General features: G+C 40.4%; 1 protein-coding gene across 1 annotated transcript in view; it reads right to left on the bottom strand.

Moving 5' to 3' along the window:
* Positions 1 to 27444, bottom strand: part of CLINT1 (clathrin interactor 1) — a 73767-nt gene that overhangs the window by 33040 nt on the left and 13283 nt on the right. Inside the window, exons 2-5 of the mRNA XM_075900630.2 lie at positions 4042 to 4146; positions 2887 to 2983; positions 1212 to 1320; positions 176 to 340 (exon numbers count right to left, since the gene is read on the bottom strand). Of these exons, the coding sequence (XP_075756745.2) occupies positions 176 to 340; positions 1212 to 1320; positions 2887 to 2983; positions 4042 to 4146 (476 nt within the window). The remainder of the gene's footprint in view (positions 1 to 175; positions 341 to 1211; positions 1321 to 2886; positions 2984 to 4041; positions 4147 to 27444) is intronic.

Raw genomic sequence — 27444 nt, 5'->3', positions numbered from 1 at the left:
TGGAAATATTTCATTTCTATTGAGATGTACCAGAAGGATATGAGCATTTATTAGCTGTCTAGGATCTGCTCAAACACTACTATTTTGTAATTACTTGCTCCTTGCAGTACATCTAACCCAAATCACTGGATGCAAATTGCTCTCATCTACCTGACCAACAAAGCACTCTACTCACCATATCTGAACCCTCCAACGCTGTCAGAAGAAACCCCGATGTATTTGTCTTTGTTCTTCTTTGCCTTTTTTCTCTCCTCACGAAGTCGATCATCATCCTGGGCAAACTCCACCATTTCTTTCACCTTCTGGCGTATGTTTATACCTTGGTCTTTACCATTCTCATCTGTACTTATTGGCAAAGTGGAGGGAAATTCAGAACCAGTAGTTAGTACTGAGCGTTGTCAAGCTAGCACAGTAAAAGTTATAAAATAAACAACAATGAGAAAAACCCAAAGTGCACTGAACCTGTCTAAAATAGGAGGTCAAAAATACTTTATTTCAATTGAAATTTCATCCTAAACTAAAGAATGCATTATTTTGATTAAGTGCCATTTTTATTTAGAAAAGTCTAACATTAGTCTTTAACGGAACAGCAATAAGTTTGAGTAAGAAGTAGACAGATTTAAACTATTCTCTTCACTCCTATTTTATTCCCATTTTAAGCAGCAGCACCAGGGGTTTTTTTTTTTTAGTGCAGTTTTTTAAACACTAATTGCTAGAATTCGGTCTCGCTTCAAAACTGAATTTTTAAAGTGCTTTCAGCTAAAAACTAAAATTTGCTTCTCTCTCCAGCCTCTTTCACATTCAATACACACATTGGCCTTGCTGGCTTTGCACTGTAAATATTATTTGGTGGGAGGGAAAAAAACCCAGCTTCAAACAGATGTGTGTGTTTTGGAGCCCTAACCTTTTCTTCCCATATGATTAAAGCTATTCCTTTATGGACACCACAGGGGACCAGTCTCTAGTGCATATTTTAATATAAACCCGAACACTCATGTTGTGTTGGTTCTGTTGTTATTAGCCAGTCTTTTCTGCAAGTTCTTGTCTTCACTAATTAATACTCTAGGGTCCCACATCTTGGATTCTGCACTCTTCACACAACCGGCAACAGTCACATTCTAATTAGAGCAGGGAAGCTTCTAAGCTGGTTCAGGTGACTGACAACTCCAACTACTGTTTTAATTTGCTTATAAGATTTTTCTATTGCTCACCTACAAAGTGGTAATTTTCCAGGGAGCGCAAATCATAAATGTGTTCTCTGGCACTCGTAACAACACGCTCTGATCCATTCCTTATGAGGTAAGCTAGGAGCAGCAAAGACTATAAAAATACAAAGCACATTAGAATGATTGCATGAACAAAAGCTCTATCCGAATTTTTCTTAAATGCAATAAAAAAACTAAACCCTAAAATCCAAAAATTAGACAACAGCAAAATTTATTCCCCTTTTAAATAACTATTATATTGATTTGCCATTCATCAGATTCTCTTTTTTTCTTCCCTTTTAAGTATCACAAGAAAATTTAAATTGCATTTGTTCAGTAAAAACAAAGTAGACAGTGATGATTTAATACTAACCAATTCTCCAAGCAAATAAATCTTCATAAGAAAAAGATGATTATGGTAATTTAAAAAGCAAATTAACCCTGTTTTTTTAAAAAACCACACCCTTCCTTCAATCCCCCAATGTTTTTTTTATTTAAAAGTAATTTTTATGGTAACTTATTTATATTACTCTCTACAGGAATGTGTTCACATATAACACTATTCTGGAGTAAACTGAAAGGAAACTTCAGGACAAAAAAATTGTAAAAGTTGAAAAAGTATTTAAAATTGTAAACTTCCTAAACCTCAGTAAATTCCATCTAGCTAGAGTCCTTTATGAAGCAGAGTCTACCAGTAAAGCGCATATTCAAAATGCCATATATTTAAACCTGATAGCTAATTCCAAGTAGTCTTTAAAACATTAAGTAGTACGAAATATTTACCCTATACTTCAGGGAAAACAATTACTACTAGTACAAAGAATTGAGCACCCCAAGAAAACAGTGTGCGCCTTAGAATTATTTTTGTTATAATCTGAGGCTCAAACAGGAGACAATAGGATCTAAACCTTAAAATTTAAATATTTTATGTGCTATACCCACCCTTCTTTCAACACACACACACACACACACACACACACACACACACTCTCTCTCGTATTTCGTTTTTTGGTTACATTGGAAGTACAGCATAACAATATTAAGGAAAAAGTTAATCTACTCTATACAAGTTATCCAAAGCCAAGAAAGCACTGAAAACCAGTTGAAGTTCTCTCCCCCAATAAGACAAAAGGCAAATAAAATATAAACTTCAAAATTAGTGAGGTAATTTGGTTTGTTTTGGAGGCAGAATGCTGATGCGCATTAACTTTTAAACTGTTAAAATAAAATTATTTCCAAGTTGTTCTAGCTAGACACAATATCTGTTAGAATGCTTTAAAAGAATTTGAAAAAGAATTTTTTAGTGAAGGGCATAAATGAAAATTATATTTCTTTTGAAATACAGACTGTAGATGTTATTCTGTTACACACTTGTTCAACAATAAAATAAGATTGCTATATTAATTAAGCAGCATTATACATACCCCCCTATTGTTTTTAGAAAGCTCTGTACTGCAGAACAAATTTGACTTTTATAACAGAGCTAATAGTAATATCCGACAGGAAAAAACAAAAGTTTATTGCAACTATGGTTTCTTGATCATGCAAATATAGCATAGTTGAATACATACATGCACAACAGTGCATCAAGATACAAAACTAAAATTAATACCTTAGTGTTTGTTCTTCAATACACAGTAAGAGTAATAACATCCTAAAAATGTCTTTTATATGCACACACCTTATAAACTCTCCTCCAGTTCTTTTTATTATCTTTCAACATTCGAGTCCAAAGCATATTCATAAGTTCTGGAAACTGCTCATACATAAATGTAGCTCTAAGAGAATTAAACAAAAGGAGCAAAGCAATTATTTTTGTAAGAGTTTTCCATAATAGTTTGCTGCAATTTAATGTTGACAGTAGATGGCAGACTTGGTCTGAAACTACTGTAATTCCATCAAATCCCAAGTGAGGAGCTACCAACATTTCTTATTTATATAGATGTGCTTCACACACCACCATTTCAAACAAAGCAGAGTATCTATCATTGGGGGGTCGGGGTAAATCTATTCCCTTCAAAGCGATTATTTAAATGTCTACAACGGGGTGGGGAACCTAAGGCATGGGGACCGAATGCTGCCCCCCCACCCAGCTTGCCTGGATCCAGTCCCCAAAGCTCAGGGCTCCCCCCCAGCTTTGGGGAGACCACACTGATGCCTCAGCGCTCCCCCCCCCCCCAATCAGTCGCCTATGGGGCTGGAGCATGCAAAATCTACTAGCCATTACATTTTGCTCTAATCTAAAAGCCCATTAGGCTCTGATTTATGAGAGGAATACAGGGAGTGTCTTTCTTTCTCAGTTGGGGGCCACGTCGGCACGGATTTGGGAGTGGGGAGGTTTCTGTTTTTCACTTGTGTGAGGCCCCTGACATAGTTCTGTGGGTCAGCGGCCCCCCAAATCTGAAAAAGATTCCTCACCCTTGGTCTACAACATTAGTGGTGGTGCCCCTCATAGCTAGCTCACCATGCACTATCCAAGCTCTTCTCTGAAAGAAGAACTGAAATACAGGGCAAAAATGTAGCTTGTCATACTCCACTTAAAACCTTTAAAAAGTATTGAAGCCCCTGGCCCCAAGCAGGATCTTTTTTATGCTGAAAACCACACAGAATATCTATTGTAAGATGATGTATATTTTAAAAACAGACTAAGTATTACGGTGAGGTTTTTGATTCAGTGATTGATTTTTTTTCCAGCATACAACCTTAACATTTAAATTTACAGTTTTTGTCACTTCCTTTCTATAAACCTGGCATCCCTCTTGGTTTGGCAGCAAATTTTACATTTCTGTATAAAGATGCATCTTTTTCTTCACTGCTGAGTCAAATTATCACTTACTTGGCAATCTCTCCCATGAGCTGCCCCGAAGGTCCCCATGGATCATCATTGGTTGCTTCTCGAACCTTAGACTCGATTTCTGAATAATTCATAACCACATTGGTGCTGCAAAGAAAAAAATTAACACACACATGAAGATTAGCATCAAAACTGAGAAACACATGAAAACTTAATAATGACACTAGTGGATACCTTAATGAGATACCTCTACAGGGTGGGAAAGAAAACATCTTTAGTGCAGAAGCTACCCTGAGGACATTATACAACACATTTAAGTTATCTTTAAGAAGGTTTTACTATTCCATTAGTCTTCAAGAATACAGATGAGAGACTAGGGATTACATGAGAACTGGAATCAGTCCAGAAAAAAAAAGGCTTTTGGTCAACTTAAAACTGAAACAATCACTAGCATTTAAAAATAGTAGTTTCCACAGCTAGATCTAGCTTGCTTGCAGGCTTACATGTTGCACAATTATTTGCCAGTACTTCTATAACTCAATGAATAGAAGTGGATGTGTATTTTTTCAAACCATGTGCATTATAATGAAATCCAAACAATGTCAGTATCCCAGCAGGTGCTAGCAAAATTACAGAGATAGAAGTTGGAAAGAAGCGAGATGAGAAATTCACAGGAAAGTATGTTTTTTTAGTTTGAGCAGTTTTAATTTAGAAAATGGGAAGGAGAAAGGGAGAGAAACAACAGGGCTCCCTGTATGCCGATTAAAGGAATGAAAACAATATCAAGAGTTCAAGGACCCTCTACGGGAGTTCTTGCAAAAATGCAATATAGAAAGAGGAAATAGGATGTTTAAGAATCATCTATAAAACAGTCAAAGAATCTGCCTTCTTAATGAACAGCTGTTGCAGAAAAATGTTAATATTTAATTAAAAGCCTAATTTTAATGATTTCTTAAAAACAAATCCTAATATAATATGGAAGCAAGATGCTCTTGCTTTAACCTTACCAAAAGAGGGGCTTGATTTATTCCTTAACTTTATTCACGTGAAAAAGGACGCCAACTGCCATACTTTAAAATGTATTTTTTCAGACACTGTGCCAGCCAGTACGAAAACTGAATTTATACATAAGCACAGTTGCATCAGAAAAACATTGCACAACTAAAAAGATACACCTCTATCTATATTCTGCCTTCTTGCATTATTTCCCCACATGCTATTGTGCGTTTAAAACAGATTTGCAATACAGGTTGGACCTCGCTGGTCCAGCACCCTGGGGACCTGACTGGTCCCAGATGAGGGGATTTGCCGGACCATGGTAGGTCCCTCCCCTCGTGGCCGTGCTGCCATTGGGCTAGGGCTCCAGCCTGCCCCCGCTGCTGTCAGGGTGGGAGCTCCACAGCATGGGCCAGAGCTCCCTGGCTGCCGCTGGGGCTGGAGTTCCCTGGCTGCTGGGGCCAGAACTCCCCGCTATGTCATCTGTCCTTCCTCCCCTCCCCCCCACTCTCTTGGCTCCCAGCTAAATTGCTGGTGCCCCCTATGGCGCTACTGCCCCCCACCACCAGACCTCCCTTTTCCTGAGCTCTGTGGTCCAGGAACATCCATGGTCTATGCCTGATCAGGGAGTCCCAGTTAAGGGAGGTACAACCTGTAGTTGTGTTTATACCCCTTATAGAATAAAGTTTAGAAAAAACTATTAAATGCATAATTATACAACTGGCATCAGAAGCCGAGAAGTTGCTGCAACAGGATTATGGTCAACTTGTAGTCCACAGACTGTCTTGACAACCAACTGGAATTAAATGTGGAACCCGTCCAGTGGCCTAGGAATAATGCCCTGGTGGAGGTTGAGTTCAATACTTTTAGTCACTTTCCTGTGTTCTCAGAATTTGGAAGGGCTAAAAAGCCCCACTGCTTTATAGTCACCCAACTGGGTGTTTAGAGAGAAGCATGAATGGGTTTTAAAGTGACACCCATGCAACTCTCTGTGCAGAAGGATGATGGAACTGGGAGTGTCAAGCAAAAGAGAAAGGAGAATTGAAAAGATCTTTTAAGACCCAGAAATGGGGACAGAGTAATAAAACCAGAGGGAGGACACCCAGACTTAATCATGAGTTTTCAATATTAGAATTCTTGCAATCAGATTCTGAAACATACTTTATTTGACTGTCTAAAGAAAGCATAACCTACATGGATGAATAAGTAATCAGCAAGCAAAACGACTATGATCTGGGTAAGAAAGCATGTCCAAACTCAGCAGCAGGTATGAACAATAGCAATTAGGGTTGCTTAAGTCACCGTTAAAAATGGCATTAAAAAAACCTACAAACTTCTGCCGTTTTGTTTGCTGTAGACATCCAGATGTAAGCTAGTACCATTTTCAATTCTCATGCATATGGAACATTTTCATTTATTTATTTAACTACAGGCTACAGAAGCTTTGCAGCTTTCAGCACACTAGTTTTCTTGTCCAATGCAAGGAAAACTTGTGGGTCAAAAGGGAAAGATTCTGTTTGTTTTTAATAAAACTTCACCAAGTTCTTGTTTGAAGGGATGCATGGAGAGGGGGAATGAATACAAGAAGTTTCCTGTATTTCAAATAAAGTTTAAAATTTGAAGAAAAAAACCCACAAAGAAACTTGTAGTAAAAACACAAGCATCAACTAAATAATTTCTCAAAGTACAGAGCAAACACAGTACTGGGGAAAAAAGTGTATTTAAAACCCACTAAAATAGGAAGACACGCTCCATTTCTAAAACCATCTTGCAGTAAAGTTATTGTTCTCAGCAAACTGGAGAAAGCTCTCAAATGCCAAGATGAGATCTAATGGCAAAAACATTCCACAACAGAATATCTTTAAGCCACATTTAATTCAGAAACAAATGTAAACTTAAAAAAAGTTGTATAGTTTGGCTTTGTTCCAGGCCTTTTAAAAATAGCTATTTCTAAAAAGGTGGAAATGTAGTTTTATTCTTCCTTTCCCATGTTTTCTATGGCCCTCATTCCATGCCCTACCCATGATTCCTGTGACCTTTGCAGCAAAAAATAATTTATGTCCAGATGTGAAGGGAAAAAGTGACTCGTATGATTGCCAAGACTTCCTGTGATTGATATACATTTAATATCCGAGGACACTTTCAGACGCCAGGGGGGGCTCTCTGATTAGTTTATACTGGGCAGCTTCCAGGGAATTGTGCTGACTTCATGGACAGATTCCTTTGCAAACAAATGGCTATACAATAGTTAAAATGGAAGGTATCCTAGTACTGAATGCTTAAAGCACACTATATGCTCCAAGATTCCCTTTGGATTTACACCAACTCATTAATTTAAAGCCTTCACAATTGAAATCTTATAACAAAGCCAGTTTTGACAAAGATAGAGATGTTAAATAAACGGAAGTAGTAGATTTAGCAATTAGGTCCAAAGTAAGGCATATGGAAAAAACAGACATTCATGATTACAAAACCTCTGCCACATTCCTTTCTGCTTACATGTTAGCTTTCTTATGATTGTCTTTTTAATTGTATAGGCAAGCGTCAGCTCCCACGGATCCATTTTAACCCCCCCACCCCCCATTTACTGTTCCAGCACCTTTTTCAAATAAGTGATGTCAGTTTAGCTTTGGTTATTTCTAGCCACAGAGAGGCACTGGCAACAAACAGAACAGGTTCAGAAAAAAAAAAACCTACAGGGGCAGTGGAGTTTTCTTCATTTAAAACCTCTCAGCAACAGCTGGATTCTGTTTATACAAAAAGCTAAACATTTGCCATTTGAAGGTGGCAGCTCATGAGGCTCTAAAATTCTTTGGCAGTGGGAATGCCAGGGCACCTCATTACAATGTTTGGCTGGTCTCACTGTGGCTCAATGGGCGGATTCACAAAGATTAAATATTCCTCATGTTTTTTTTTAATTAACATCTAATTGGACAACCCAATAAACTAAAAAATGATGCCCTTACTGTGATTAAACATATCTAGTTTTAAAAGTGGTTTATAAGCTTCTGAAAAGGGGGGGAAATACTCTCTCAATTAGCTATATAGCAGTTTTGCAGATACTGCACATTTCTGAGCTATGGTTTCCTGTGATCTAGAACACTGTGATGTGGCTGTCATCAAGGCCCAAGTATTATGCCTTAAAATGAGTTAAACAGAAAATAGGGGAAGAGTTGGAGAGAAATATTATATGTGCTTCATTAGATTTCCCACTGCTTGCATTTTTTTGTGGGGGGACAGAGGTGGTACAGGAGAGAAAAGTCAGTTCTGTAACCACTCCTACAAGGATAACAGAAAGCCAAAAAACAATAAGCTCCACCCAAAATTTGTTGTGCAGAATATTTACAAAGTAATATCCATCCCCACTTAAATTATAGAGCACTCAAATCTTGTTGGCTTTCTGGAATAAAAGGAGGAAGAATCCTGAAATGCTGTTCAGAAGACAAACATACAAGGATTTCTTAAACCATATGACTGAAATATAGTTCATTTAAGTCATTTCTTGCAAATGTGTTACATTCCTTCAGACAATTGTACTTCACAAGACAAAACACAAAAACCAGAAAAAGAATTTCTCATGATACAGATGCTGAACACAACACAAACAAGTAGGCACAAGAAACACTGTGTACACAAGTAAATGAGAAGTATTTTGTGCACATGCATTTTGTGGCTGAGGCGAGAATAATATTTTGTGCTACTAATATTTTGAGTACTACAACGTTTCACAACACTGAACCACAATGAATAATCAAATCTCTATAATGCTCATCAGCTCTGAAGAATAGTGTATTAAAGAGAGCGAAGTGTATCATGGTCTCCTGAAAGTATTATACCATTAAAAACCCCATAAAATAAACACTGAAAAGGAACACTCCTTAAGCTTACAAAAAACCAAAAAAAACACTAATGCCAGGAAAAATCAGTTCTATTTTGTGTTTCCAGCCAAAACATTAGGGAAAACCATTTTAAATACTTTCAATGTTGTGAGGTGAAAGCTTGATGATTAATCATGTGGCTTTCATTATTCTGGATCACAGAACATCTTCCACAGATTCCTAGGCTGTACATGTACCCAAACTGGACCTCATCAGGGAGGTTTACCAGCCAGCTCTAGATTTTGCAAAGCAAATGTGGTTTTGAAGAATTACAAATACTGGAGTCTCTAGAAAATGACATGCACACATTGAAGGGTTGACAACACTATCAAACAAATTTCAGGATTATAAAATTAAAAGATTCAGAAATGTCCAACTGACTCCCTCAACACCTACATTCAGAATCAAAGTGTATCAAAGTTTAATATCCTTAAATTATCAAGGAATACTGCTTTACAAATATTAGTATACAAAATCTGAAGTGGATAAAAGTTAAATGATTGTAGCACTCTAATCAGCATTTACTGGAGCTCGCAAATACAGTTCTTGCTACAGACAGAATCACTGTGCTGAATAAAACTGCACTCCATGTAACAATACTAGTAAAGTATTCTCTTAATTCAGTCCCCACAGTAGCACTGACAATTATTTCAAAGTAGCTAGAACAGCCAATATCAGGCAAGAACTCCAAATATGGGGCCAATCAAAAGAGGTGCAAGAAAAGAAACTATTCACATGCTAATAAGTATATAGCTTGAATCTCTTTAGTCTGGCACCTTGGGGACATGACCGGTGCCAGACAGAGAATTTGCCGAACCACAGGAGGTCAGTATTGTCTAGCAGCATTAGCAACACTTCCACTGCTCACTGGGCTGTTAGACACTGAGGGGTCAATTAGAGCTAAACAGCACAGAACACTATGTGCCAGGACTGGGGGCTGTAAACAACTTCATGGGACTGCAGGAAACTTGGCCACGCCTATGATAAATGGACATCCGGCTCACTAACATCACGCCGGATCACAGATGTTGCCAGACCACAGAGGTTCAACCCGTAATGGGAAAGTGTAAAACATATCCACACAATTAAAACAGAACCCACTTTATACTGGTTAAGGGACCAAGCAGCATAACAAGAGTTATCCAAATTAGGTTTTTTGCACAACTGGAATACCTCACTAAGGGTGTGTCTAGACTACAGGGTTTTGTTGACAAAAGTGGACTATCCCTGTATCTACACTGCCACTGAATTCTGTCAACATAACGTCGACAGAACTCAGCAGTTTTGTCGACGGCTGTAAGCCTCATTCTACGAGGAATAACACCTTTTGTCTACAGAGTTCTGTTGACAGAAGGCATTATTGCATCTACACTGTCATGTCGACAAAGCGGCTTGCTTTGTCAACAGAACTGGATGTAGTCTAGACGCTCTTTGTTGACAGTATTTGTCAACAAAACTTTCGTGGACAAAAGCCTGTAGTCTAGACGTACCCTTACAGCCTAGGGTAAGCGTAAGGCCACTCCATTAAAGAGCTATGAGAATTAGGACTCATTTTGATATAGGTGGTGTCAGCTAGGGCATAAATACAATTCTGGACACAAGACCCAGACTGGCTTTGCTAAAAGCTAAGTCAAAACTAGTGAGCACTAAAATAAATTGAAGTCATAGTGAAACAGAATATTATAATAGTTTCTTTATAGTGATGGAAAAAGGTATTTGATTGGACAGGGCAAGACTAATTAGAAACACTTCTCAAACCTTTGGGAAGCTATCCACTGTGCTGAGGGAGCAAGTAGTGAGAACAGGGAACCTGGCTACCCAGTTAAATTTTTTTAAATGCATGCTTCAAACCAATTATGATATCATGTATAAATGAACTCCTATGTGCACAATATTATGCCTTTAACTATTACTCCAAGGACCATACTGGATTATGCACCTTCTGTTTTCCCTTTTTTAATTTTACAACTGGGAACACTAAAATCCTAAAAGCTGAAATGAGAAACTTTCTGCTTTTTTACCACTATTAACAATTTGCAATGAAAGACCATTCCTCAAATATCTCCATTTGAAGAGTGAAGCTGAGTAAAATAAATTTTATATATATATATATAATGTGTTTGTATTAAAGTTTTGTATAATGTATATCACTACTGAACAAACACCAAACTTTAACATGGGAAGGAATGATTCCAAACAAGAATTACCTCTTTGATGACGACTTAGGTTGGGTATTGGGAAACAAAAGGTCTATTACCGTAAAACATTACTTAGTACAGGGAAAAAGTTTTGCAAGAGATAACTGCAGTTATTAAAAATTAAGTAAGCAGGTTATAGAAATAAGAGCTATGAGTATATGCCTAATAGTCCGATCCTCAATCTATAGCTGCCATCTGCTGAACAGTCATACCTTTAAAAAACAATTTGAGATGATGAAAACTGAAGCGTTCACAAGTCTTATTTTGTTAGTGACTTATTCCCTTTTTATGAAGCAGTTCCCTCCAATACCTTCTAGCTGATCACTTCAGACAGAGTTTTCTTATTAAGTGGAGAACAAAATAAAACCTTTGATTGGGGCCAGGAAAACATGGCATGCATTCAAAGTTGATAACAATCTAGTGTCCTTCTCTTCTACATCAACAAATGATGATTTTTTGCACTCATAAAACCAAATTAAAATACATTACCAAACGTATGCTGTATTTTTCAGACTGGTCAACCATAACATGTTAATAGCTGACACTACCTGAAGATGGATTTGAAAAAAAACCAATCCATCCTACAATAGGGGCAAAGACCACATTGCATCTGGCTCAGCAAGCAAGTAGTTGATTCTACTCTTCCTCCTGCATAGCTATATCAACCTGAGTATCAAGAAGGCTGGGTATGCATAAAAGCGTAGGAGTGTTTATTCATATAGTATGATGCCAGAAACAATTAACTCTTGAGCTAACCCTCTGAGCACATCCATTGTGGACTGGGAGTTTCCAGAAACATAAGCAGAGTGAGACTGAGCTTGGTGTTTATTTTAGTCACAGAATGCTGGAGACTCTCTCAAACTGATTTAAGCACTAACTACTTTAAGTGAATGTTACTGGGAGTTTCTCTAAACACTCAGTCTGGTGGAGATGGAACTTTGCTTGTGGTAAGAGACAGAAACCCAGTTTAATAGTTCAGTCCAGTCATTGGGATTTCTCTTACAAGCTTTGCTCAGTGATAGAAATGTAGCCGTGTTAGTCCAGTGTAGCTGAAACAAAAGACAGGACTATGTAGCACTTTAAAGACTAACAAGATGGTTTATTAGATGATGAGCTTTCGTGGGCCAAACCCACTTCCTCAGATCAAATGGTGGAAGAAAATTATTACAACCATATATACCAAAGGATACAATTAAAAAAATGAACACATATGAACAGGACAAATCAAATCCCCCTTCTGTTCTGAAATTTGATTTGTCCTTTTCATATGTGTTCATTTTTTTAATTGTATCCTTTGGTATATATGGTTGTGACAATTTTCTTCCACCATTTGATCTGAGGAAGTGGGTCTGGCCCACGAAAGCTCATCATCTAATAAACCATCTTGTCAAGCTTTGCTCAGGCACCAAAGCAGTGACCTATCCCCTGAATTCACACAAGCCATACAGCTGGAGGTTAAAAACTGTGTAACAGGTAAAATGAGGGGAGTTTTTTTAAAGGTGAGGTTATACTACACAACCTTTAGAAGTCAAACAGTGACAGCCACACTTTTCTACACTATATCACCAGGGTGGACATTTATCACCATAACAGCGGACAAAGCAGCTCATATCTGCAACCAAGTGACAGATTTTGTGCTTAAAAAGAAGTCAGAATTGTTCTCTATAGGTTGCAGAGCTCCAGCCCTGGTTGTGCAGCTCTGGCCATTAGGGAATAGCAGGGCCAGTGGCATCTAGAGAGCCCTCAGTGGCTGGTGGTACAGCAGGGGCAGGCTGCAGCCCTAGCCTGGCAGCAGCACAAGCCGGGGAGGAGGGGGAGTAGGGGAAGGGGGGAGACATTCCCTGATCTAGCGAATCCCCTTGTTCGGGACCAGTCAAGTCCCAAAGGTGCTGGACCAGCGAGATCCAACCTGGAACATCTGAGGCTCATCCTCAAGTGCTACGTCAAACATCTGAGTAGATTAACACCTGTTTTGCTAATTAAAGATAGTTTAAGGCTACTCAGTCACATATTGCAGGAGAAAAAAAAAAGGCGTATTTTAAAGAGTTATAAGTTTTCCTTTAATATGAACAACACAACCTTAATACTGTGTTCAGAAGTTGGTCTCTACCGCTGATGGACGTAACATACAAATTTTCCAACTTGCTTATATAAAGGATATTTCCCACATTCCTACATAAGGTGCTCTTAACCTGCTTAGTCCATCTATAGTGTTTATAGTCAGTTTTTCAGAAAAATAATTTACCCAATACTTAGCCCACTGTGTCTGAAATATTTTCAATAGAGCATTTAAACCATCACATGAAAAACCTGAGCTCCTGAACCCCAGCACTGCTCATCAACCACTAGAGGTCAGCACAACACATGGGAAATATTAACATCCCAGAAGAGGAAAAGTGATCACACAGCTCTATTCATCTACTTCTGTTAGTAGATTATCATGGCACCATTTGTTCCAGCCAGACTGAGGAAAGACTTGATCACCCATCCAAAACAAGCTCCGGTGTCAGTAGTATACAGGGAACAAGACAAAGGTACAGAAAAAAATACCTGAGAGCTGGGAAGAAAAGGTGCACTTCAGTCCTGGGATTTCATTGGCTTAATCTGTTACACTGGGTGGCACTGCCTTGGGAAGCTTAGTGCCCCAAATAGCTTGGCTCCCAGGGGATGCGCGGTCACATGCTCTCCCAGACACCCCCAGATCCAAGCTTATTGACTAGTTTTACAGAAAAAGGGAAGCCAACTGCACCTGGAACAAAACTTAAAAAATAAGAGAGTTGTCTTACGAATCCGACATGGGCTAGCAACCCCACTGCACACATGCACCACTTCCTCTCAGCTGGCCAACTCTCTTCACTTAGTTTGTTACGAAATGTGCATTGTGGATTTGAGATCTTAAAGATGCAACATATGGATGCCAACTACAATACCAGCAGTGTAAATTCAGCTGACAAACGTATGGGCATTTATATGTTAAAATGCCTCTCAAGACATCTTAGATTACACTGGGGTAACAGCCCAACACTAAGTGCTACCTGACCATTTGAAATTATCTACTTTTGAACAGCAGTTTAACATACTACAAGAACAGACAGCTAGAACACGATTACAAGGATCTGGGATGGAAGGGAACATGAACCAATCCCTCTCCCACAAGGGTTTTGCACTTGCTCAAAGTTTCACAGGCCGTGGAAGAGTGGAGGGCTATTTGGCCTAAACACTTAAGCATGGCCCTGTACTAACTAAATCATGACAGCAACTGTTTGAGCTGTCTGTAGCATTGCTCAGGTTACACAGATTCAGTGCCACTAAAGTCTGACCCACGTGCCCCTCCATAGCATTGGCCCAAATTTTAGCGTGTGGTACTGTGACTTTGTACACAGCAAGTCTATTAGCATTCAGCGTAGGGGAGTTCAGCAAGTACTCAACTCCTAGCAGCACCAGTTTATGCATTGTGTAGGTAGGTTGGGAAGCTGACCAGCCAAGGGAGATCTCAGGTCCCTGGAGCAGGAGGGTGGATGAGTGAGGACCAGAACAGGATCTAGATTTTGAGGGCAGATGGAGAGCCAGAATTTGCTTCCTTCCTCCCCCCTGCCTTCCACTCTCCCCCCCCAAAAAAATATCTGAATCGTGCCACTAATGACAGCAAGCAAGGATGTATATAAATGCTGGATATGATAAAAATTTGCTCTCTGGAACTCTCAATCGTTTTGAATTTTTTGACCAATGATACCATCTTCATTATGGCACAGTAAGAGTCTGAATAGTATTTCCATCTTTTCAAGTTAACAGTTTCATAATTTATGTGGCAGATGTGCAAGGCAAATTGCACAGAAACAGATAAGCCAAGAAAAACATCCTGATGTCCACAACTGAATTATGACTTGTGGGAGGAAGGAACAATAAAGCTATTTCCTGCGTCGTACAACTTTTGTTGTTAGAACAGTACCAAGTAAATAAGATAACCCATGATGCAGCAATCCCCTTGCAAACTTAAAAAGCATGAAGTCGTCAAGAAATGATCCTGCATGCTGCTATGATCACCCTAAAATGCTGTACCGAATGTACATTTTCTCTTCATAAACTACTTTTACTTCTCCTAAAATACATTTAAGTTACAGAATCATTCCATTTCCAGAACTGCTACAACTTATGTCAATACTGTGCAATAGGTAAAAGTATTTTTTTTCCTTTTTCAAAATGTTTTTAAAAACAGGAGGCTATTACTTAAGTAGTCACCCAATGAAAGCTGCATTAAAGGTCAAGTTTCCTATGTCAGAGAGAAGTCGCCTCCTTTTGGTGAAATTTTGAAAATGCTTTGGGGAAAAAAAGCCAAAACTATCTCCACAATTCAGTCTTTTTTGTCCACTGAAGTTGTCTGCAACCAACCGGTAACTGTTCACAATACAGAACGATAAATATATTTACGTATTTTGTATAAGGTATATAAGGTAGGAATTTCAAAAGCAACCAAATGACTCAGAAGCCACCCTGCTGAAAACTCAATCACATATGTACTTTTGAAAAATCCCACCCATAAGCTTTTCCCCACATTACAGATCACTGTGGAAGTATTTCCACCAACAGGAATGCGCTCTGCTTGTATTACTAACAGACCCATCCAAACCAGGGCTTTTACAGATACAGGTTGGATCTTTCTTCCAGCACTGTGGGGACCTGACTGGCCCTGAATGAAAGAATTTGCTGGACCAGGGATGGTCTCCTCCCACCAGCCCCAATCCCCATCGCCAGCCACTGGCAGGCTGCTCCAGCAAGCACCCTCCCCTGCCAACCTGGCTGGGCTGCTTACCCAGCTGCTGCTCCCTGGGCAGCACAGGCTGTGGATCCTATCACCGGACTCCGGCTCTGTGCTTCAGGGGGTTGCTGCAGGGCTCCGCCCCGGGGCTACCGCAGGGCTCAACTTCAGCCCCATGCTCCCAGAGGCTGCCATGATGCCCTGGCCCTGCCCTCCTGGGGGTGCCAAGAACTGCGGGCCCTGCGCCAACCTGTGCTGTGGGGGGACTCCAGCCTGGTCCTGCACTGCCGCAGGCTGCTGAAAGCTGCCACGGGGCTCCAGCCCCGGTCCTGCGCTGCCACTACTGGATATACTGTCAGTGGCTTCCTCTAATTACCACCATCTTCTATTCTAATTCAAGGTCTTTGGCCACTTCTATAAGAGGATAAAAGCTAACACATGCTCTCTCTTAACCTTTTAAAATAAGGCAGTTTGGGTATTTAAAAACACCAAGTACTTCAAAAGTTCTAAATCCAAGAATTCATATTTCCTTTTAAATAAAGGACACGACAGCAACATAGTAAATATAGATTAAGCGTTTCTCACAATGGGCTTATAATATTTAGATTGCATAGTATTCTCTCCTACAATGGTATAGTAACTGCACATTTTATGATAAGTCAAACATACCCTAAGAATGGAATTCAAATAAAAATGTAAACCAATTTCACAAACCATAGACTCATAGCTAAAGATCAGAAACAACACACAGCTACACACTAGAAAAGTAAACTTATACTCAAAAGAACAGAACAAAGGAAGTAGTCATGGAACTTCATATTGGGCAAATTTTCCCATCTCTCCCTACACCAATATACAGCTGTAATAAGCCAGATTTGTGTGTTTAGTACGCCAAGTTTCTTTTCATTTGTATGCTCACAAGGTTATGCAAATTACACAGACTATAATAAATACATACTCAAAAGATGTAAAAATGTAGTTGGGGTATCCTAGTAATTTTTGGCATATTGATTTCTGGTTCTCACAGTTACGATACATTTGGTAGCCAAAATGATTACACTTGCTGCTTACTGTGACCAGACCTCAGACTTCTAGATAAACAGGAGGACAAGTAAATAAAATGTTTCCTTTTGGGTAATGCACACACTAGCAATTAGATTAGTATTTTTAAACTAACTGTGTATGTGTATAAAGGATTTAGAAGTCTCATCCCCCCCCCCCCAGGAGATGAGACATGAGAGACTTTAGTCAGAAATTAAAGCAAACGTAGAAGGGGAAGTTACACTTCAGACATTCAATAGCACTGCTGCCTCATCAGTTAACAGACAGAATACTAAATTGTTAATGGAAGCCATTTTCCACAAGTACATTTCAGAATAAGAAATCAAAAGAGATTTTCGTAATTTTGAAGTGCTTGTTACAGGAATATAAATGAAAATAGCCACGGTTACAATGTCTTATATTCAGTTAAGACAGTCCGACTCTTGCCTTTTATGCAAAGAAAAATTTGGTCATTTGACTGTATGGCCTATAGCAGAAACAACACACTATTTGTGCAGACTAACGCAACAGTGTTCAAACATCTAAAACTGTATAGGGATGCAACTGTGTTGAGCCATGTTGAACCTTGCACTAGAGCACAGCATAGATACTGCTGAGTCATAAAAGCAGGTAGATCCTGTTAGTTTCAACAAAGACTTAGAGGTATTGATGCAACTCTTTTGGCATGAGGAAACAAAGGTCTGGGTCAGAGAGCTCGTGCAGCAATAAAACTTGAGGGAAAAAAAATCTTTGAATGAGTGTTGTTACACCATTTAAACCCTTAGAAAAAAGCTAATCTGGACTACACAGTGAGCATGTGATTTATTCAGAGGAAGGTGAATGCCACACCTCTTTACAGAAGAGTCAAAGGTAGCAGCAAATCTTATCATGAATAATACACAAAAAAAATAACTTACAAAATATTAATACATTGTAGATACTATATTTACTATTACAGATGGATTATCTACAATTACTGATTTATTCTGCAATCAGTTGCTGCAGCAAACAGTTCTTAAAGGAAAAAGCACTGTGTCTGCAAGATAGATGCATAATACAAAGATTTCCTGTCAGCGAGTACTATTATAACTACCCCCTCTTTTAAACAGCCAAACTCATCCTTAGTTAAACAAAACATGTCTTGCTCCTAAGCACTGCTCTAGTCTACCCAAAGTGCAACTCAAAGTAACACCACTTTCAACCAGAGATTAACTTGGGCCCATTACATGCCACAATATATGTTAATCACATGGAATATTATAGACTTTCACGTACTGTGAGTGCAATGGATATTGAATATGCAGATTGCACCAATACCACCTTTTGCCTTTTGGGATAAATGTGGCCAATCTTTGTTTGAGTGACATTCTGGCTGGCTACCCCTAGCTAGAGCACAAACTTCACCCAGAACTTCCACTATATTTTTTGACCAACAAACCCTCTACAAGCTCTCTCAATCATACTGAGTTTTCCTTTCCAGATGCTACCCATAGCAAAGTTAATATTTTATGCCTAACTCTGAAAGGCTTTCACCGAGACCAGAGGGTGCACTGTGCTCGGCACTACACAAAAACATAGGAGTGTTGGCCTTGAAGACCTTTCCTACATAGACACAACAGGTAATGATCCTCATGTCAACCCCATTTTACAGATGGGGAATTAAAAGTACAGAGATATTATATGACTTCCCCCCCGCCCAGCTCACCCTCCCAAAAAAAGTCACACAGAAAGTCTGTAGCAGAGGCAAGAATGGAGCCAGATCACTAGAGGCCGAGGCAGCCTTCCTGCTTAGCCAGTTCAGTTTACATCTGTGAGTCTGTTTGCTCAAAAATTCCTCCTAGTCGGTAAGAGCTAGGATCACCACATTCGGTATACAGCTTCCTTTGATCATAGAAAGGAAAGTAAGGGTTTGGGTGAGCCAGGAAAATGATGCACCTGGAATGGGATTCCTTCTCACACAAACATAGAAAAAAGGGACAATTGCCAGGCAGCTGAAAGGGGCTGCTCCAGCCCAGAGCCTCCTACCCCCACCAGGCACCCTTTAGAGAGGCCAGGAGGGCTGAAGTTCCCCCGCCCCTGATTTGTACAAGCACACGGTTTGGTCAGGGAGCAAGGGGGAAATGCACAGTTTGCTGCATTCCTCACTCTGGCTGGGAAGCACAGGGGTGAGACAAGCCGTGCACTTTGCTCTTGTTTCCTGACAGGGACAAGAATGGGAAGAGCTAGCAGCCATGGTTTGAATCTCCCAGGGGTGGCAGGACAAGAAAGACACATCCTTTGGCTTCCCTGCTCAAACAGTCCCCTGCCCAGAACTCCTACTCACCTCCTAACCCTGACTCCTGCACCCCCTACACTAGGGATGTTGCATGTCGGTTAACTGACTAGTTGAGTAACCTGTGAATTCTTATCAGTTAGTTGACTATTCTATAGTCCCATGGGGCGGGGCTGGCAGCCAGTGCGCTCCGGCCCCACTCCCGAGGAGCCTCCTGCCACTCCGTGCAGGGTGCCAGGCGAGAGCTGGTCTGCAAGGAAAGCCAGTTTAAAAACCAGCTCCCTCGCAGACTGGCTGCCTGCTGCCCTGTGCTGCTGCCTCTGATAGAGAGGCAGCAGCGCAAGCTGGCAGCAGTCCCTGTCTGGGGAGGGAGGAGGGAAATGTGTGTAGTCTATAGCATTAACCTACATGCTTTTGCTTATCGGATAATGGGTTAATTGACTACACTATTACATCCCTTTCCTACACCCACAGCCCCTCAAAGACCACAGATTTTAAATCCCATTTAATTAGTTAACCAGCTAAACGTTAAGCTTAACCAAGTTCCAGATGGGCCAGACTAAAGCCGTCACCATGCCACTGGCTGGGAGTTAGCAGCCCCCTGCCCTACTTTCGTCCCTCTATTCCATCTGTCCCCCACCCACGCTGCATGCAGCTGTGATTTGGTGTTTGAAATATATGTGTAAACTAACGTGGGATGTACATTTTATTTGGACATGTTAAAGCATTTATTCTTTGTATAAGAATGACCTGATCAAGCTTCTTACATTTCCTTTATACGTCTGTCAAGTGTCTCAAAATGGGAGAAGAACTTATGTCGGATCCGCAGTTACTAACGGGGCTGTCTCCCTGGTCTCCAGCAGACCAGGGAGAAGAAGCAAAGCGGCGGAGCATGCGTCTGGGCTGTCCGCTGCCTGCGTGCTCCGCCGCTTTGCTTCTTCTCCCTGGTCTGCTGGAGACCAGGGAGACAGCCCCGTTCGTAACTGCGGATCCGACGTAAGTCGGATCCGCGTAACTTGGGGACTGCCTGTACTTCTGATGTCATTTTCCTCCTGCATAATTATATGCTATCACTTCAATACCCCTGAACCAAGCCCCACTGAAGACAAAGGGGCATCGTGTACATCAGCTTGCAAGATCAAGCAAAATTAGAGGTTTTTCGGGCTTGAAGAGCTACACAGAAAAGAATAAGGCTTTTGTCCCTAGAAAGACCATGAGATACAAGTGATAAAAATAATGGTTTCAAAAGGGCAGTGTTCAACACAGGCACTTTTTTATAATAAGAGACAGCAGCAGTAGGAATTACAAGAAGCTACATAAAAACAAAAAAGAATGAACTGAATGGCTGGAACCTTATTGCTTCATAGAACTGACAATACTAAACTAGGAGAAAGGATTTGTGGAAATCGGTGCAGGATTATTCCAAAATAACCAGCCACAAAGCAACTTTTCTTTTCAAGTTTATGAAATTAAGTGCAGAAACAGAAGTCTCCCTGTCAACTCTTTGCATTGCAAACAATATTGTACCAACGTGCTAATGTACTGAGATGATTTCTCTGTTAAAAAGTTATATTAATATAATTCTTCTAGAAAACAAAAGCAGTTGTACTCCAAGCAACAGTTCAGTTGACTGAAAAAATAAAACTGTTCATTTACCGGTTTCTTTTGGTTGTGTTCCAATAAGGCATATAACAGATCACACCATGGCGTTCTGAAGAGATCAAGAGCATGTGACAGAATTGTGCTGCCAACACACAAGTAACATAGCTTGCCAAGAATGGTCTTGAAACTATAAATGCTTGAAAACTATTAGCTGAACAATTATAAATTGAGTGCTTAGGACACAAAATAGGAAGGAATTCTTAGGGAAAGACTTTAGGCTCTGGTTACAATACGTATACTATGGACACAGTGGTTCCAACTGCAATTCTAGATACATCTAGAACTATCTTTGTAACTAGGAATCAAGTTGGGATTTGAATATCCAGGAATTAGTGGTTGGAGGTACTAGGGTAGACAAAGAGGAATAAATAAAGGATGGCTCACAAAGCACGGTTCTAGCTTTGCACATCAACTATAAAGGACCGGGTTTTTCAAACAAGACGCATTCAATGGCTTATCACTGCATTGTTAGCTCAGGTACAACTAGCAGTGCCCTCAACCCAACTCCTGTTTACATACAAAGCCCTCTATCTCCAGTTAAGTGAGGTTTTACCCTTTAACTGGCTGGCCTATTTGGGAGTAAGCACTGAAGCTCAAGTACTGCTGATATTAGAGCTAGTAATGCAGTACCTGGGCTCTCAGCTACATGCAGCTCCCCCCCACAGCATCTGCTCCTGCGGAGCTGCCTCACATAGGGAGCCGCCTTTGAAGCCAGCTCCCAGAGTGTAACAGCTCCCACTGAGCCAACTGCCCCACCCCAACTCTGATACAGAGGCAGCACAAGGGTGGGTGGGTGGGTGGGTGGGAAGGAGAAACAGGAGCCAGTGCTTGCAGGGGCCCAGCTTAAAAGCTGGCTCTTCCCCCCCCCCTCCTTCCCCAACGCATGTAAATGTGTAGCCACTGAAAATGTCAACAGGCACACATTTACACAAACTCATTTAACATCCCTACCTCCAAAGCGGCTTCCCTTTTTCTGCGGATGCAAGAATTGACAAAGCGAAGGTTCTCTCTACATTCCATCCTGATACTGACTAGTAGGGGAAAATGCTTAAGCTCAAGTAATCTGGAGTTTTAAAGAAGCTGAACTATAAGTACAGATGGTAGAACAATACCCCATGGTCTCATTTCCTGATCTAATGTTAGTGTAATTTCACCCAATTATGCTGAAAAACCATCTTTATATCAGCAAAAAACATCTATTAAGTGACAACTAAACAATTCAACAACTTGAACTTTTTCACTTCATGTTCCTTATTACATTCAGGCCAATATACTGGCTAGTTATGGGATTGAGATTAGAAGCGTACCTGTTGGCATCTCTAACACCGTTATTCATTTTTAGTACTGTACCCCAGCGCTGCTCAGACTCTGCACAGAAGCTATGCTGTAGCATAATGCAGGACTTGTCTACGCTGCATGTTGGTATGCACCAGTTGGGATGTAAATTCTAGCGCGCACCAGCGTGTTGTGCACTAAGTGGCCCCTGTGGACGCATGCTAAAAGCTCCCTAGCGTGTACTGATTGGGTTCCATTTTAAACACACTATGTCAACATACACTAGAAAACACAGTATGCACCAATCATGTTCATGACACACTGGTGGGCATTAGAATTTACACCCACACTGGTGTGTGCTAACACTTAGGGCTTATCTCTCCAAAAACTGTACCACTTCAGTATTTAGGTCAGTGATCCCCAAACTTGAGAGTCATGACCCACCCTTACCTCTGCCCCTCTCCTTGGAGCAGGACCACAGCAGGATGTGAGTGTGAAATAAGAACGGGGAAGAGGGCCACACCAGGGGTGGGGGTAGTCTGGGAGTGGAGAAGCTGGGTAGGGGGGAACAGAGCCACAGCTGGGCTGCTGCAGCCACTGCAGATTTGCTTCCAGCCTTGCCCCCAATCCCAGCCAGGAAATGAAGCTGCAGCCAACAGCTGAGGCTCGGGACAGGGCCAAGCAGGGAATTGGGACATAGTTCGGTGCGGCTGGACAGGAACAGATTTGGTCTTGGGCAGGCCACATCCCCAAACCATCCCCACCCCTGGTGTGGCCTCCTGTGTCCTATTCTCATTTCACATGCACACCTTGCTGTGGATGGGCTTCAAAGGGAGGGGCACAGACAGAGGCAGTATCACCTCCCTCGGCAGTCCTCCGTGCCCTCCCCCTCCATGAGGGCATGCCCCACACTTCTGGGGCCTCTGATTTAGGCTAAAAAAATTCACATCCCCAACCAAAATAGTTAAATCAGTACAAAAAAAAAACCTGTAGCTCAAGTCCAAGGCATCTGAAACCAATATGAAACAAATTTTCCTGAGACTGGAATAATCTCTATTCTAGAGGAGAATGACTATATGTAATGAGTTTTATTAAAAACCTTTTTCTAAGTTAAGAAATATCTGGAATTCTAAGGAGTAAATATATTTTTGTCCTTTTCCCACTGTATATTCAAGGAGCACTGTACCTCAGTTTACTTTAAGTATCATATCAAGGAAGCTCTTATGATTCCAGACATTAAGATTATAGTGGAAACAGTTTCAGAATCAGTTATTTGGTCATAACATTTTTATCCAGTTTGCCAGAAATAGGTGTCTGAATGCAAGTTCTCCCTTAGAAAAATAACAATTTAAAACCCTAAACCTGAAAACTCTCTGCATGCAAACTTTTAGTTCCAAATAAACATTATTGCTTCAAATACATCCGGAGAACAATATTCAGATACATTTCTTTGATCCAATGGTCTGGAACATCTCAATGTACAATCCCACAATTTGTTTAATCTTCACCCTTTTATCATACTACAGTCATTTAAGATAACAAAAAAAGCAGTTTTAAAGAAAAAACCTGTCACCCAATCTTCTCGTTTCAGATTTTTCTCCCTGTTCTCTGATCAATTTGGATGACTGTAATTTTGCTTTCCCGCTACCTGAATAGCCAATTAAAGATAATAAAAGATGCAGTTACTAACTCTCAATATTCTGTTAGCTCAATACTTCTATTTGCCTTTAAGCTTTCAATTAAACCGTCACAGCCTAGAAGTCCATTTATTTTATAAACAATTGGATAAAGTTATTTCATAAGTAACAAGCCAGAGGACTGTATGTTAATGCAAACAGTCCACTTCCATTGGTTCACACTGAAGTATGCCAGAAAGTTTGCATACAAATAAAATTGTGACAATCCAACATCTAGGATAAGAGATGCCTAAATGCATTGGTCTCTGTTTAAATTTTGGGGGGGGGGGGGGGGGGAGGTGAACTGAAATGGAGCTACAAAACAATACTAATACCTTATTGTATTTAAAAATAAATATTCTTTTGTATTGCAACACTTTGCTATCAATATTATATACAACAGTTTTTAAAAAGCTTATTTAGAAGGACATTATGAAGTTTCCTCTCCCTTCAGAAGTATCATTTGTTGAAATGGCCCACTAGAAGATCAAGCAACAATTAAATCCTAAAAAGACAACACAAGGTTTCATTTGCATTATAGCCCCAGTTTCTAGTTTCTGCCTGCAAGTACAATGGAAAGAGAACAATCTAAGATGGAACAACAAACTTGAAAACATTTACATAATTTTTCCATATGATCAGCTATAGAAACTTACAAATTAGAAATTCCTACATACAGTAGAACAAAGTGATAGGCTCATTCCAAAATGAATTAAAATTTTAAGACACATTTAGAACCTCAAAAGAACAATTCCCGCAAACATTTCGGCTGCGTCTAGACTGGCATGATTTTCCACAAATGCTTATAACGGAAAAGTTTTTCCCGCTAAAAGCATTTGCAGAAAAGAGCATCTAGATTGGCACGGATGCTTTTCCGCAAAAAGTGCTTTTTGTGGAAAAGCGTCTGTGCCAGTCTAGACGTGGTTCTGCACAAGAAAGCCCCGATCGCCATTTTCACTATCGGGGCTTTTTTTGCTCAAAACAGTTTTTAGCTGTCTACACTGGCCCTCTTGTGTAAATACATTTGCGCAAAAGGGCTTTTTCCCCCGAACGGGAGAGTCATTGTATTTGCGCAAGAACACTGACAATCTTACATTAGATGGTCAGTGTTCTTGCGCAAATTCAAGCGGCCGGTGTAGACAGCTGGCAAGTTTTTCCGCAAAAGCGACTGCAGCCAGTCTGTTCCTCGTCAGTCTTCCACTTAAAAGACAAGAAATTCTGGGAGCGGCACATCAGGTAGCACTCTCAAGTTGCAAATGAGGCTAATATCAGATGATGTCTGCCTGCTCTGCCTCAAACAGCAAGGGTGGGTGCACATTAATGATGGTGAACTGTGTGTATAATACGCAGTTTGAGAAATTGTAACTAATGTCATTTTAACATTTCTAACTGAATCCTAAATGGGCCAGCTATTTTCTGCTGTACAGAAAACATGCAGTTCCTTTTGAGGTCACAACATTTCTCAACACCTTTATTGTTTGTTTTCAGACTGGTTTCATTTAGGCCTATTGACGGAATTATTCTATCATGGAAGTCTCCGTTGTACTTAATCATCTTAGAGTTTATGCTTACACTGTGGTTAGGTGGTGATTCCAAGAGCAGGTTGACAGTCTTACATCAGCTGGCACGATGTCAGTTTGGGCTAGCCACTAGGGATGTTACTGTATAGTAGTGTAAACGATTAACCAATAAGCCTGGGCTTATCAGTTATTCCTAACGACTACACACACTTTCCCCCTTCTTGTTGCTGCTGTTTCAGAGGCAGCAAGGAGTGGGGGAAGGCAGGAGCACAGTGCCCTTGGGGTGGCCAGCTTTTAAGCCAACTCCCCCGTGAGCACCAGATACCACAGAGCCACCTGCCCTCCCCACCTATGCTCTGCTGCCTCAGAGAGAGAGGCAGCAGAGTTGAGGGTGAGGGGGCCAGGTGGGAGCCCATACATGCTGGAAGCTGACTTTCAAGCCAGCTCTCCATGTGCGCCATCTCCACGGAACCCCCTCCCCGCTATTTGTTGCCTCCCACAGAGGGGGGACAGGTGGGAGCTGGTGCTCAGGGGCGGGGGACCAGCATAGGAGGAAGCAGGCAGGATGCTGGCGCAGCCTCTGTCCGCGGGGAACACTTAATTTCTACAATGTAATTATTCTCCCCCCTCCCCCACATTCTATCTTTAGTGTAAGGCATATATACTAGGCTGATACAGCCTGAATACTTTCAGGTCAGAACTCTGAAGCTTTGCTTCCTGCTCCTAAAAACTGAAGCACACCACTATGCAAGTCACAGGAACTTTTAGTATGTAAAATGCTCAAAGTAAACTGAAAGTAGTTTTAAGGGTCTAGGTCGTGCAACTGCTCAGTGAATTTTTTTCACCTTTGCCAAACCTGTGTTTCACTTATAAGCAAAAGTTTAATCCGAGGTTCCTGGCCTCATCCCCATTTGCATACACTGAAAAGCAACATTTTCCATGATAGATTATACTTGTGAGGAAACCAGGAATGGCAAAAAAGGGAAATTTCATAGTAAAAGGACACCATAGGTCTGTATTATTTACCTCACAAGTCAAAGTTAAAGCTAAGAAAAAACTAGGAATTATAAATAAAGACAAGTGCTAATTAAACTCATAATTCATATGTTATTCTTGTCAGTCTAGGTTTTTATACCCACACTCATATCTGAGGGATTTTCATGAAAGTCACAAGAGGGCCATCTGTAAGCATAATAATGGTAGTTTGAAAAAAAAATCAAAATTCCAGACCTATTTTTTAATATCTGTAAATGGTCTCTTGTAGGCACTACTAGGTTTCTGTCTCTTTATAGCTGTTATTCCAGCTTGTGCTGGTCTTTAGGAATGTTCCATTTTTTTAAAACATCCCCTTTCATTTTACCAGTGTATTCATTAGTTAAATAAAATTTGCCAAGTAACATGTGTCCATTAATTTCTCCCATAGCTACTAGATGAAAAAAAATGTATTTTAAAATGCATCAAATCTTTAAAGCTGTAACTCCAACATGATGCCTCTTGGGTGCTGTAGAATTCAGGACTGCTTAGCTTTGCTTGGCAATTTTTGTATCACAATGCAAGCCCCTAATGCGTTACTGGTGACCAAAACTAAACTTAAGAGGGGGAAAAAAGGGAAGTCCCCAGCTTCAGAATCAAATACAAAAGTGCATCAGCTACAGAAGAACATAGGCTTTACTTATTCCTTATTTCATGAACATAAAAACATTAAAATAAGCCAGACAGAATATGATCTCTCTAACTCCTTTGATTAAATTATGGTGGTTTGTACATAGATTCAGAAACTGTACATTCAGTCATTTAAAGGAAAAAGCATGTTTTGGCAGACATATTGTCCCAATTTTAATTTCTAATTTTATCAGGTTTGAGATTCAGAAGAGTTTGAACTGGTTAGTTAAAACTACCACAGTGTCGATAAATTACTGCTGCCTAATAGTAATATTTTTAATATCCATTGCAGTTACAGCCAGTCCCCGAGTTGCGAACAGTCGACTTATGACAGTTCGCATTTACGACCAAAGCTGTCATAAATGGCAGCCCCCGAGTTACAAACGTGATCCGCGCTTGTGAACAGCGCGGTCGCGTGTAACTCTATGGGGTCCGACTTACGAACCGGTTTGTAAGTCGGAGAGAGGCTGTACACTACAAGTTTGCTGAAGGCAAGTGTCATCTCACCC

Source organism: Pelodiscus sinensis, chromosome 16, assembly GCF_052426305.1.
Source record: "Pelodiscus sinensis isolate ZL-2025 chromosome 16, ASM5242630v1, whole genome shotgun sequence".
NCBI lineage: Eukaryota > Metazoa > Chordata > Testudines > Trionychidae > Pelodiscus > Pelodiscus sinensis.
This window is presented reverse-complemented; position numbering and strand designations above follow the sequence as displayed.